The following is a 13,122-nucleotide window of genomic DNA, read 5'->3' on the forward strand; positions in this document are numbered from 1 at the left end:
TGCAGTTATTTATATAAATTAAATAAAGCCCCTGTGTTCATTTCCCGGCAAAATGGTTCATAACACAAGCCTTCTGTTTGCTTTCTACACATTTAGAGGAAAAGCTGAAATCCGGTGTCCTCAGGGCTGGGTTCCAGCAGCCACTCCACGTGGAGAGCCCCTGCCCAGGTCACGGGCAGAGCTGTGACAGAGCTGCTGCACAGACGTGTCACACAACATGCACACCACAAAGTTCAGCTGAGTTTTATTGTCCAGGGTAACAGTTTTCAAATGATACATCATGCAGTCTGCCAGTGTATCCATCCATCTCTGATAGAGTTTTAGAACGAAGATAAAAGACTTATCTCCACGGGATGGGGGAAGGAGGGTTCAGATCTGCTATCAAGAGTTTAATACATTTCAGCATCATTTGATGCAATGGCAAAAAATTTCCCCTTGTTACCAGCAAAACGTGTCCACAATTTATTTTTTTTTCCTAAATTGAACACTACTGTAAAGATACATAGAGCCCAGAGAATACACATCTGCAGTACACGTTACACACTTTACAAACTAGACAGGTATAATTCTACAGAATGCCTCAACCCCCGTGGTTCTCCCACAACAAAAAAGTGTTTCAACGGACAAGGTTGTGAGAGCGAGAGAGGAACTGGTGGAGCGGTGTTCCATCCTGCACAGCGGATGCTCTCCAGTGCACTTGGCAGTTTGTACAGGCACAGTGAAGACGGAAATCAAAGCAAGGGTAGACTAAGATTATCCTGCTGATTTCGTTTTTTATTCCTTCCAGTTCCAGTGGAGATGTTAATTCATTCATCATTACACAAAGTCTTTCACCAATGGAGATGTGACTTCATTCATCGTTACACAAGGTCTTTCTCCTCCAATAAGGGAAATTCGATCAGGCCTTTTCGTTTTTGGACTGGCATGACTATTTGGTTTAAATACCCATTTATTAACATGAAGGTATTAATCTTAAAATTCTTGATTTCTTATACTTCCAAGCCTTATTTATCAAAATTCCAGGCAACTGTGCGTCTTAGTCCATTAGGCTTTGTAAAACAAAAACTAAAAGTTACTCAAAAGGTTCAGGGATAGGCAGAAATTACTGCAGGAAAGTTTTTTACGACCTTGTTTTGTTTTAAGTACATTCAGGATAATCCATTCTCACCCTTGTTGAGTTAAATACAAACTTAAAAATGCATCAGTCAAGTTCTTTCCAGGTTAAAAACTTTCCTTGCTTTCAAGAAAACAAGTCAATGAAACATGGACTCAAGGACACACACAAGATATTTGAATGTATCATTAAGAGAAGCTCGAGTGAACAGAAAATACTTTTTAATTACCAGAAAAAAAACAAAACAGTATGCACTTTAGTTCCATCTGAAGTATGTTTTCCATTTGTGAACAGTACTTCCACCCAAAGTTGTCCCATGCACCACATTTTAGATGTGCAATCCCATTTGCGCTACACGACTCACAACTTTAAAATCAGCCTAGAATAAGTAGAACACAACATTCAAAGAGCAACGGAAGTGAAATAGCGTCAAGTAGTGGAAACAGCAGGAGACAGGTTTTGATCTCTGCAGAGCAGGTGGGTGGGTTTCGTTTCTATATAGAAAACATGTCAGACTTAAAAATGGTACAAAAGTTGAATATACAACACGCGATACAAACTGAAGTTGCCTTGTTAAAATAGGGCTACAAATCAAGAACCTATCTATAAGCAGCGTACGTTCAATTGACAGAATTTGTCACTTCCAATTGAGTATGTATCTTCTGTACTTCTTTTTGAGGATTTCAGCCTAAGGCATCTTTCCAGCAGTTACAGAAAGCCTTTCGACAGTCTGGATGTAAAAGTTAACTCGGAGAAACTCACATTGTTTGAGCTAGGTGAACTGACTGGCTGATCAGCACTAGCACAATTAAGAGGTGTCAAAGCCAACTTATTACTCCAGCTGAAGAAAACTGTCTAAACTGCCATCCAGAACTATTGCTGATGTTGTGAGGAACTTAATACAAGTTTCTTTTAAAGCTAATGCTGCAGCTACCATATACATCCATCCTGGACTTGGAATTTGAGAGACAGAACAAAAGCTTTGCTACAATATAAAATCTTTGACAGCAATTAAGTTTGGTATCTTTTCCAAAACAGCTGCTTTAGAACCAAAAACAAGAGGATCGTTAGTTCATAGTAGAAATTTCAGCTCTGAACAGCTGATAAGATAGCACAGAGTAGTTCTGAATTAGTAGCTTTATTAAATATTGCATATGGCGAGTTCACAGTTCATTTTTCTGGCAGTGCACATGCACATAAAGAAAGAAAATATAAAACTTTGGAAAATACAAAATAAATTAAATACATGCAAAATTGCAACTTCATTAAATATTTTTAGCAAAATGCTCCCCAAAATAGTGCAACATTAAAAAAAAAAGTTAAATTAAGTCCAACTTACTTTGCAACAACCTCAATAATTTCAGTAGAAAAAAAAAATATCTAAAGTCAATTCACAATCTTTCAAAACACTCCACATTAACTAAATAGCTCTATGTCTACCAACAAACACATTCAGAAATTATAGTAAAAAAAAATCAATCTCAAATTAAATAAGAGCACACATCTGCAAAACAAGACTAGAGGGCTATGCTGGGCCGTGACCTTCCTAGAATCCATGCGTCGTTCGGACATCGTTGCACACTCTGCACATCTGGACCAGGAGAAGATGTGTGTGGCTCGAAGAGCAGCAGGTTCTCCCTGCCAGAGGAACCTTCCCAGAATGGTTCCAGTGCCCCCTTGCTGAGAAGATGGAAACTTTCTGTCTGGCACATGAGAGAGATCCAAGAAAGGCAAGCAATCCTTGCTCCCCGTGCACAAGCGAACCAGCCGTGGGACGACTTGCGTATTGTAACTGCTAAAGACGTTCTTTCCCCCTGCAATATGCTCTTCACCTCCTAACAAATGTGTTCCCAAGTTTGGCCTGCAAAGGACAGCTCGAGTGTACAACTCTCACCTCCTTTTGGACTCTCTATATAATATTTTTTAAGGTAAAGTCTAGGGTTTGGGGGATTTCTTTTGTTTGTTTGTTTCTTACTTTCAGGTAGTGTCTGTTCTGGTTGGGGACTGTTCACTCCGGCATCCGAATTCTGGTGGGAACAGATTGGGGCTTGCCAAAGGTATGTGGGAAGGGGAAAGGGGGTGGGTGATGCTTGGCAGCTTTTCCAAGACAAGATTTCCACAGCATTCTGAAAGCCTCCAAAATTTCATTGAGAACAACACTTAAAACACATGGCTAGCCATCACACCCCAGGAAAACCCACCACCACCCTAGGGAGAACTACAAGCAGATCAGTTCATAATTTTAAGATAAGGTCACACAGATATATTCATGGAACTACCAAACTTCAAAACCTAGAGCTATACTTACAGATTTCTCTGCATCCCGTTTGATCTTTACCAGGTACTGCAATAAAGGTTATTTTATACAGTCCAAAGATTTTATCAGGATATTACAAATGGTTCTTTGGGGAAATTTACTTCTGAAAATGTAAGCAGTAAAATTAAACCATATAGCAGCACATTTTCATCCCCTAAAAATATAAAATAATATGTATATTATACAGTAAATCAGTCATGACAGAGCACAATCACCTGCCTTTGATGGCACTTGGTCATTGAATAATTAATTCTTTGATGCCAGAAGTTGGGATTTACTGATGCAAGAGAGGACTTCGAAAAAGCATCAATCTGAGTGTAGAAGCCCCAACCTAACCAGCGCCAAGGGGTGGAAAGCAGTCAGTGAGATTCTGAGTGGCAGACTTCCTATCCTTACTTAGATGGTTATGTTGAATACATTGTACAAGTATCTGTAGAAGAGCTGAGCCGAACACTTCTGTACACGTGGAGATCCTACGAAGCTCAAAATACCTGGGACCAGGGCATTGCCGATGGCTGTCGGAAGCGCAGGATGAAGGATGTGGATCAGGTTGAAGAAGGGGGGGGAAAGAAACTAGTGACTTAATGACAGTCCTTAACATGCTAAGTGGAATTGACCTGTTGAAAGAGAGCGAGAGAGGTAGTGATAATTAGTGGATACTGGAGATCAGAAAGGAGACACACAACAGAAAGGGGACGCGCGGTGACCGAAGAGCCACCGTCACAGTGATGGATGAGACTCACGTGAAGCACAACTGCAACAGCTCAGGAAATCAGGGTTTCAGTTACTCAGCCCTGGAGAGGAATTCTGTCAGCTCTATCTTTCCAGCCCACAAACTGTCACAGTCGTAATGAAACAATTCTCTTGACAAAATTCATTCTTTGCCACCTGCACCACAGCCTTATGTCTTGCCTAAATACATCTTTAAGCACTAGCTAGAGGTCTTTTTTTTCCCCTTTTCTATCTCTCTGTTCTTTTAATAGGGTTTTCCTCTTCACTGGTCTACTTTTGGATATGCTGAAGAGCACACACATGCATAAATCATACCAAAAAATATAGAAATTCTAGCTGAGTTTGAAAACTTATTGTAAAATGAAAAACTGAAAAAATACAAATCCTGAATAATCCTTCTGTTCTACATGTCTACTGACAGAGAGGTGCTTTCTGTATATTTCTTTATATATATATATATATACACACATACACATATATAAAATATGTGCTTCCAGAAAGATATAAAAATATAAATATTCTATATAATATCCTGGTAATGTTATAAAAATATACTATTTAATATAACATAGATGCATAATATACAGGCATCTTTCTCACTAATGTAATGGTAATTCCACCCAGAAGCAAAGTTCAAGGCACGTTACCAAGTACAAAGGTGATTTAAAGTTGATTATAAAACATTTGATAAACAAACTTTTAAAAACTCTTAGGTTTGAACTTTGCCCACCCCTACATTTCTCATTAGCCATATGGAAACCACCACACAACTAACTGAATGTGCCTAGAATATTTTTAAATTAGCTAATACAAAATGAGCCTTACAGAGATGGGTTTTCTGCAATTAAGCATTTTTTTTTTGCATAGTTATTTAAAAAAACCTTGTCCATATCAAGTTATAAATTAATACATAAATATTGAGGCATCAGTGTTTTTAAATTCAGCCTAAATTAATGGTGGGAATTGTAGTTAGCTCCTAATTGCTGTCCTGATTAACACCTTAGAGGAAATCAGGATGGTTATTACTTTATGCATCTCACTGGCAAGATTAGCCATGGTCTGGCTAGATTAAACATAGTTATTCATCTTGCTCTAGGATGGGGAGGTGCTGGGAACATACCAGAGACTTCAGGATAAGGGACACACAGGCAAGAGTCTGTTTGCTCAGCATGTTTCACAAACACAGATCCCAGCGCTGGAAAATAACTCAGAAATGTAGAATGATGTGATTATTTTGTGTAAGGTGCACTCTATGTACAAGTGAACAACCAGAGCCAGAAAGGCACAGGATCAATACCACGATTAGCACTGGGGAAGGATGTCCTGGAATAACTAGGCCTGGAAGAAACAATTAATCAAGATGTTTTAAGGGTGTTCTGTGGACATCACTAACTTGGCAAGAAGACTCAAGGTCCACTGGACCTAAGGAATTCAGGATGTGATAAAAAGAACTAAAATTGAGGAGAGATTGACTACTGAACCACCTTGGGCAGCTGGAGCTACAGAACTTAAGATATTGTGTCCTTTCAGTGAACATAGCTCATTAGAATGTCATTATAATACTAAAAATCACATCCCAGGTCATCAGCATAGATGACAACCAGTTAATGCCTTTCCCCCAGTACTCATTTCAATCTGGCAGTTACTAACTTAGCACACTGCAAGGGACATTCAAGTTTGCTCAGACACCACCTTCAATGCTAATTTCCATTCCTAAAACTTACTATTACTATACATTGGTTTTTTTAATGATTTAGAAAAAAAAAGTATGAAACCAGGTTGTACAGTGACTTCAATAATCTGGTGCAGTTTCTGACCTAAACTTTGTGGGGCAGCATGACAGAGAGCAAAAACAATTTCATTTTTGGTTGGTTTTTGGTCCTATCTAAAGTGAAATACATACTGTAGCTTTTACTTTTTTAATTCCAGGTATTATTTGAAAACCCCTAAAACGAACCTTGTATTTCCAAAATGTCTGCAACGTAGAGAGAGTGAGGAATTATCTGCAGACACTCCTTGGCCTTCCAGGTCTCCTTTTTCAACCAGCTACTGGCAATCTGCAGCTTCAGGACCACATTTTCTGAACACCCACATTTTTTTCCTCTCCCATCTGCTACTGTTATTCATCAAATGCAACGATTCCTGGGGTAGAAATCATCTCCCTACATCATGCACGTTGCACCTAAGCAACACGGCCCAAACTGGGGGAAGTCTGAACTCTGTCCTGATGAGCCTCAAAGGCTGGCTCAGCTCTAAAGAAGAAATTTTACCAATAAACTTCAAAAAACCAGCAAAAGCCATCCTGGCTGTTCCTGCAGGGTAGGCTGCTGGCTTAATAAATCATAATTGCTCCCCAGTCTAACAGCAATAAGTGTCTATTATTTTTACTGTGGATGATGAATGAAGGGAAGTTAAATTGCCCCTCATCCTGGCATAAAATTTTCATTCCAGAGATAGAGTATGTTACTTGACAGCAGACATTTATATAGGAACCCCACCTTCCTTTCACTGCTGTTATACGAAGAGAAACTCAAGTTCTGTTCTAATTCTAGCTGTGTAGAACTGCAGCATTCCAAAGTATGGACTAGTTCTAAGGAGCACAGAAATGTCCCAATGACACAATGGAAATAATCTGTAGGGAATTTTCTCTGCTCAAGTAGCACCTTTGCTAACACACCTATACTTGGGCTGCTGGGCCTTCATCCAACAAGCTCAGAATTCAGGGAACTCTGATACTCCCCAAATCCTTTGGCAGCCAAATAGTTGCAATTTGCCAATACTCTTCTTAACTGAAGGACCAAAAATGAAGAGACCTTCTGTAATCACTGCCCACCCTTAGTTTACCACAGCTGCAAGACCTCTTCCTAAGTGCAAAAAATCTAGAACTTGACTGAATTTTAAAAAACAATTTTAAAGCCTAAAATATGGTTCTCTGAAGTAGTGATCAGCATGGCCTGAATCTGCTTGTCTTCCACCACCTCAAAACTATAAACTAAGCATCTAAAGCATTTGAGAGGTATCCTGTACCTTCTGATTGCTTTCTGTTGACTTCCAAATTCTGATCTTGTTATATACTCATCTAGTTTTAAGTGTATTTCTTCTGTTAATAATTTTTATTAATCTACAGTTGTCACCTGATATGTGCCTGTACCTAATGTGTGGCCTGCTTGGGGCTGACAATTTTGTAGCAGATGGTATTGAATCATAGAATGGTGAAGGTTGGAAGGGACCATAAAGATCATCAGGTTCCAACCTCCTGCCATGGGCAGGGACACCTCCCACCAGCCCAGGCTGCTCCAAGCCCCATCCAACCTGCCCTTCAACACTGCCAGGGATGGGGCAGCCACAGCTTCCCTGAGCAACCTGTTCCAGTGCCTTCCTGCCCTTACAGGGAAGAATTTCTTCCTGATTTCCAACCTAAATCTCCCCTCTCTCAGTTTAAAACCATTATCCCTTGTCCTATCACTGCCCTCTCTGACGAAAAGCCCCTCCCCTTTCCTGGAAGGTGCTCTAAGGTTTATAAAGTATATTAAAGGCTCACCCAGCTAAGGCAGCAGCTTCTTTTCCTGCAGAGCAGCAGTTATGATACATGTTTGGAAATAACTGACATGCCTCTGAATCCCAGTCATCTCCCTTTGCTGTTTCTCAGAGGTGGGAATGCAATCAAGTAGATCAACAGAGGCTCTCTCACTTGTGAGGTGGAAAAGCCAATCTCAGTTCAGAATGAACTAATGCACAAAAAAACTCTAACAAAGACTTGCACTAATTCTCCCACAGCAAAAAAAAAAAATGTTGTTTGCAGCTACAGGGCTCATGGAAAACACAATGAACAGAAACAATCTGCACAACACACTAACAGCTTGAGTGCCACGTGATGGATGGTTTGCATGCGTGCATGACATGAAACATTTGCCAGGAAAAGAAGAAAAAAAAGAGAGAGAGAAAAACACCCAAGAATGCTGAGTGCCTGAAGGAAACCACATTCTATCAGAAGAGAGTTGTGAGACAGAATTAATCCTCAGGAGGAGAAAAAAGCCCAACTTGGAAGGACAACTTAGGAGTTGTCCTGATCTGAGCCAGGATGAAGCTGATTTTCCTTTTACTGATTTTTCACAGCCACTCACTACTATCCAACTCATAGTATGCCTGTAACATAAAGTCAGCACCTAAAATACCAGCAGACATTAAATACCTCAGAAATAACAAGCATTTGCACAAGTAAACAGGAGGGTGAGCTACATCCAGCAGCCTCATGGAACATGCTGCTCATCATCCCAGGATGAGATTTTTGCTTAGAAGAGACCCTGAAGCCCTTGCAATTAAAGTAAAATATTTACTTTTGTTTGTTTGTTTGTTTTGTTTCTGAAGAGAGCTGGATACGAGTGCAAAGCAAAAGAAGCAAAAGGAAAGTTTGCCAAGTTGTGACACAAATGTGGAGAGCCCTGTGCTACTGCCACTTGGAGCTGCTCTACACCCCTGTCCCAGGCTGGAATATCACAACATGAAAACATATTAATTTACAGAAACAGAAAGTCATAATGTCAGAGGGAACCACTGGAACTCTGTTTTTACTACATGAGTTTCACACCTCCATGTGTGAATTTCAGTACAGATTTTGGTTTTTTTAAGAAGTTTAAAGTGACAAGTCATTAAAATCTAAACTCTTATTGCAGCTTGCAAGGCATTCTAACCAGGCACTCCCTCACTTCAAGTACTGATTTTCACAGTTAAATTACCAGCAAATGATTCCTACTAAAACTAGAAGAAAAATACTGTGGGTTTTCTAAAAGCAAGTCTGAAAGAAAAGTGGGCGATGAGTGAAAGAAGAGATGAGTGAGTTGCTTTGCTCTTACTTCTCGTCTACTTCGTGTTGTGATAGTAGCTGGAGTTGGAGATGCCTCCCCCGCGGATGGCGTGGACAGCCGTTGGAGAAGACGCTGGGTAGTGACCAGGGCGGATGGGCTTGGCTGCAGAGGAAGAGCAGGAAAGCAAAGAGACATGGAGCTTTCACACAAGGTTTTCTACCTCACCTTCTACTCTCCTGCAGACCCCATTTCCAAACAAGGACTGCGCTTGGCAGAGCAGTCTGTAATCTCTGGGGACAGAGCATTCCCGTACCTCAGCCAACAACCACACACCCATTTCAGGTTTGTGACAGAGCTGTTTAACCATCCCGTGCATTCCCCTCATCTCTGCAAAGGTTATAGCCTGGCCATATGACAGAGGGAAGTCACGACCACTTGGTGGTCAGTGGTGTATTTTACGTGTCCCACTGCAGGAGATTATGGAATCACAGAATGGTTTGGGTTGGAAAGGACCTCAAAGATCATCTAGTTCCAACCCCGTCGCATGGGCAGGGACACTTCCCACCAGACCATGAGACAAAGCTCTCCAGTGACTTTCCAATAGAGCAGCATGCAGCAGGAGACACTGCGTGCTGCCTAATTGCTTCTCAAGACACCAGTATTAGCATCACCATCCCAAACATTATCCTTCTACTTTAGAGATTCCAGCAAATAATTGCAGGAATTGCCCCACCTTAAACACCGTTTGCTTGTGTGCACGTGTTCAGACTGCACCACCCAGATACAGCAAGCATCTGAATTACACAGGAAGCTTTTTTGACTCTACACAGTTCAAATCAAACCACAAGGAGGAGTTACCACGGAAGAAGAGAGGAAGGGACAAGGTCCAGAAAGGCAAAGAAAGAACAAAAGCAAAAGGAGAAGGAGGGAGGAAGAAAGTGAGAGACTAATTTAAAGAGACAAGTTTTCAGGTCACTAGAAGGGCACACAAGACCCATTATGCCATTTATTTACTGAGTTAAATAGCAGAGGAGCTTTAAACTTCAGGTGGGGCAGATTCTATTAGAAAGTGAAGTCTTTGATGACTCCTGAGCAGCAGAGGAGAAGCAGCCCCTGCGGTTTGCCCCGGACTGCTGCTTTCAAAGCTCGCTCCACTTCATAAACACGAGCAAACAGACCAACCATGAAGCATGTGAGCAAGCCCTAACCCTTTAGCTCCATGTCCTTACCAATTTGAGCAGAGTGTGCTCTCCGGGCCATGTTTTTGGCTCTCACAGCCTCCTTAATGCGATCTACCTCCTGCTGGTACCGCTTGCGGTCCCGCATGGCGTTCTCCTTGGCCTCCTTCAGTGCACTCTCCAGGGCCTTAACTCTCTCTGCCGTAGCTCGAAGTCGTTTTTCCAGCTTAGGAAGCTCACAACGAAGATCTGCATTATCACGTACCAGCTGCAAGAGGTTTCAAAAACAGCCTGTGAGAAACCATGGGGAAGGTCCTCTCGCAAGGAGAGACAGGAATTACCCCCGATTCCTCTTCACACCTTGCAGGCTAGGAATGAAAGAAACAGGTTTCTTCAGAAAAGCCTGTAAAAAGCTTATCTGAGAGATTTATTCAACACCAGAATAACCTCCAGCTTCTCATACAACAATAGCCAAGAGAAAGGATTGATTTTTTCACATATTGAAAAAAATGAAGCAAACAATTAGAAAACCCAGTGCAATTGCTACTGAACGGATTATACCACAGAGAGAAATGAACAGAAAAGTGTTCCAAAGGACTGATTCTCCCTTTTCTGGACCAAAGGGAAGAAAGTGGTTTAACTACCACATTAATAATTCAATAAAGCAACAGCACATGCTAACATCCACTTGTCTGACAATCAGAATGTTTTATACCTGCTGGTCCAGGCTTTGTGCCAGAAGAAACACAAAGTTGAAAAAAAACAAAACACAACAAATTGTCGCAATGTGCTTTTTCTGCAAGTGTTGAACCCTTGTTGTACTAAGTAGTTAAGATACAGAAGAAGAGCAGGATGCTAGAACTCTCAGGTCAAGTCCAACATAATTTTTCTCTTTAAGTTTCTTATGGGACATGGACTCCTAGAGGGTTTTGAGTAAATATACACTAATGAGAGCAATAAAAATGTGTGAACTGAGTGCAAAAAGGGCAAAACGGTGTAAGGAAAAACACTCCTAACATGTCCTGATGTCCCCATTTGGAAACTAGGTCTTTAAGCCATCTGTTTACTGGGAATGTCAAAACACTGAACCTTAGTGGACATTTGTCATGGTCCAGCACTGCTTGCTTTTTTTGGCACTTCTACAGGAATAAATAAAGCAAATCCCAGAAAAGGTTTTGTCTCACTAATAACAGATTCAGCAAAGCACTGGAGAATGTTGTGTTCAACAATGAAATCCCAAGCATCTGTACTGCTTTGTGCTCAGCACCTGAGCAGTGGGACAGAGCCCAGAAACACCGATACCTGCCAGGAAGGTGGAAGCACACTTATGGGCAGAAATGACCCAGTTTTGTCTAACGAGGTGCTGCCAAGACAGACACACACCCCATTGATACGTGCACACTTCCAGTAAGCAGCAGGTGAGGCTCCTTCCTTGACAACTACCCAAAATGCTGCCTATCACACACGGCCCCAGCCCTCGCTGGCACAGCGGGTACCCAGGGTGAAGGGCTCCCCGTAGCAGAATTGCAAAGGAGGCAGGAACTCTGTGAAAGAGGGAGGAGGCAGAGATGGACACAGCCAATCTCAGCATCCTGGGGAGGCACCAGCCCTTAAGCAGCAGAGAAAACCTCTTTTGCTTCGCTTTCCTTCATATGCTGCTGGTTGACCACACCCAAGCCACCCCCAAAGGCACCTCTGAGCAGCTTTAGAGCAGGAGTCAAAAGTGGGGATACACAATCCATCTAGAAACCAGCTATCAGCACACCAATCACAAACACTTGATTCTAGTTTTGATACATTACACCAATACAGTGACAACCAGTCTTGCCAAAACTGCTGGAGTTGATTTTCACAGGAAAAAACACATTTTAATTCAACACATAAATAAGGACAGGTAGTGGGAAAAGCAGCTCTAACATCAACTCCTAATGCCAAGAATTTTACTTGAGAACTATAGGTACCGTTTCCTCAGACAGTACTTACTATCTTCAAAAACCATATTTTTAAACATAAAAAGTATATATTTTCTTTAAAAGAGGTAATTTGTAATACTACAGAACAGTGACACAAGTAAGGTTTTTCCCACAGCCAAATTGTCAGAAGCGATTACTATTAATCCATGAAAAAGGCAATATATTTTTAGTTGATAGCAACTAGGCACTGGAAGGAAGTTGAGAAAGAAGGAAGGAGAGCCCCTACCTGTTTGTGAACCTTTGTAAGCTGTTCCAGGTTGTTCTCAAGAAAGGAAATTTTCTGCTTCTGTGCAGCACTTCCACCTCCGTCGTCGCTGTCGAGCTCAACGCTCTGCACAGAGAGGTGCAGCAATTAGCAAAGCCAGGCAGAAGCTCCAGAGGAAGCTCAGGCCTTTTGTCAATGTCAGCTTCCCAAAGGCAGAAAAGTCTTCCAGAGCTCCAGATTAAAGAGAATTTATTTTACCTGTTCATATGATATTTAAGAGCCACATTCCCTACTATACAAAAAATAAACTATTCTTACTGGACAGTTATGGTGGGGATCCTGAATGGGAAAATCATAGATTTTGGTGGGGAAAACCCCTTTTCCCCTCTTTTTTCCACTCCTGGGAGACATTTTTATGTAATACGGGTTTTCATCCTTAAAAAAAATAAAGTATAAAATCTCTTCACCAAAACTACTCTAAAGGACTGAGAAGCCTTGTGAAGCCTCTATTTTATGCAGCCCTGACTCTTCTTCAATAGTTAAAAACACATTAATTTTTGCCAAAAAATAATTTTGCCAGGAAAAGGCTGACTAGTCACAAGCCCATAGAAAGAAGCATTCAGTGTAGCATAAGTCAGTGCAGGTTATATTGAATAATTTCTAGTACCCATTAATACCACCTTTGAGGATTTTGTGCCTGTACTGAATTGGATCAGTTCATTTCACTTAACCACCAAGACTTATCCTGAAGAGATTAGAATCAAATAAAAGCTAATAAACATCAGAACAGTTTAAATC

At 41.1% G+C, this 13,122-nt stretch overlaps 1 protein-coding gene across 1 annotated transcript in view; it reads right to left on the minus strand.

Annotated features, from left to right (window-relative positions):
* Positions 1–227: 227 nt before the first annotated feature.
* The window catches only part of KIF5C (kinesin family member 5C), a 79,500-nt gene continuing 66,605 nt past the window's right edge, over positions 228–13,122 (minus strand). Inside the window, exons 23-26 of the mRNA XM_051623517.1 lie at positions 12,346–12,450; positions 10,198–10,414; positions 9,017–9,130; positions 228–4,048 (exon numbers count right to left, since the gene is read on the minus strand). Coding sequence (XP_051479477.1) covers positions 9,024–9,130; positions 10,198–10,414; positions 12,346–12,450 — 429 coding nt within the window. The 3' untranslated portion in view covers positions 228–4,048; positions 9,017–9,023. The remainder of the gene's footprint in view (positions 4,049–9,016; positions 9,131–10,197; positions 10,415–12,345; positions 12,451–13,122) is intronic.

The sequence above is a fragment of the Apus apus genome, chromosome 6 (assembly GCF_020740795.1).
Source record: "Apus apus isolate bApuApu2 chromosome 6, bApuApu2.pri.cur, whole genome shotgun sequence".
NCBI classification, from domain to species: Eukaryota; Metazoa; Chordata; class Aves; order Apodiformes; family Apodidae; genus Apus; species Apus apus.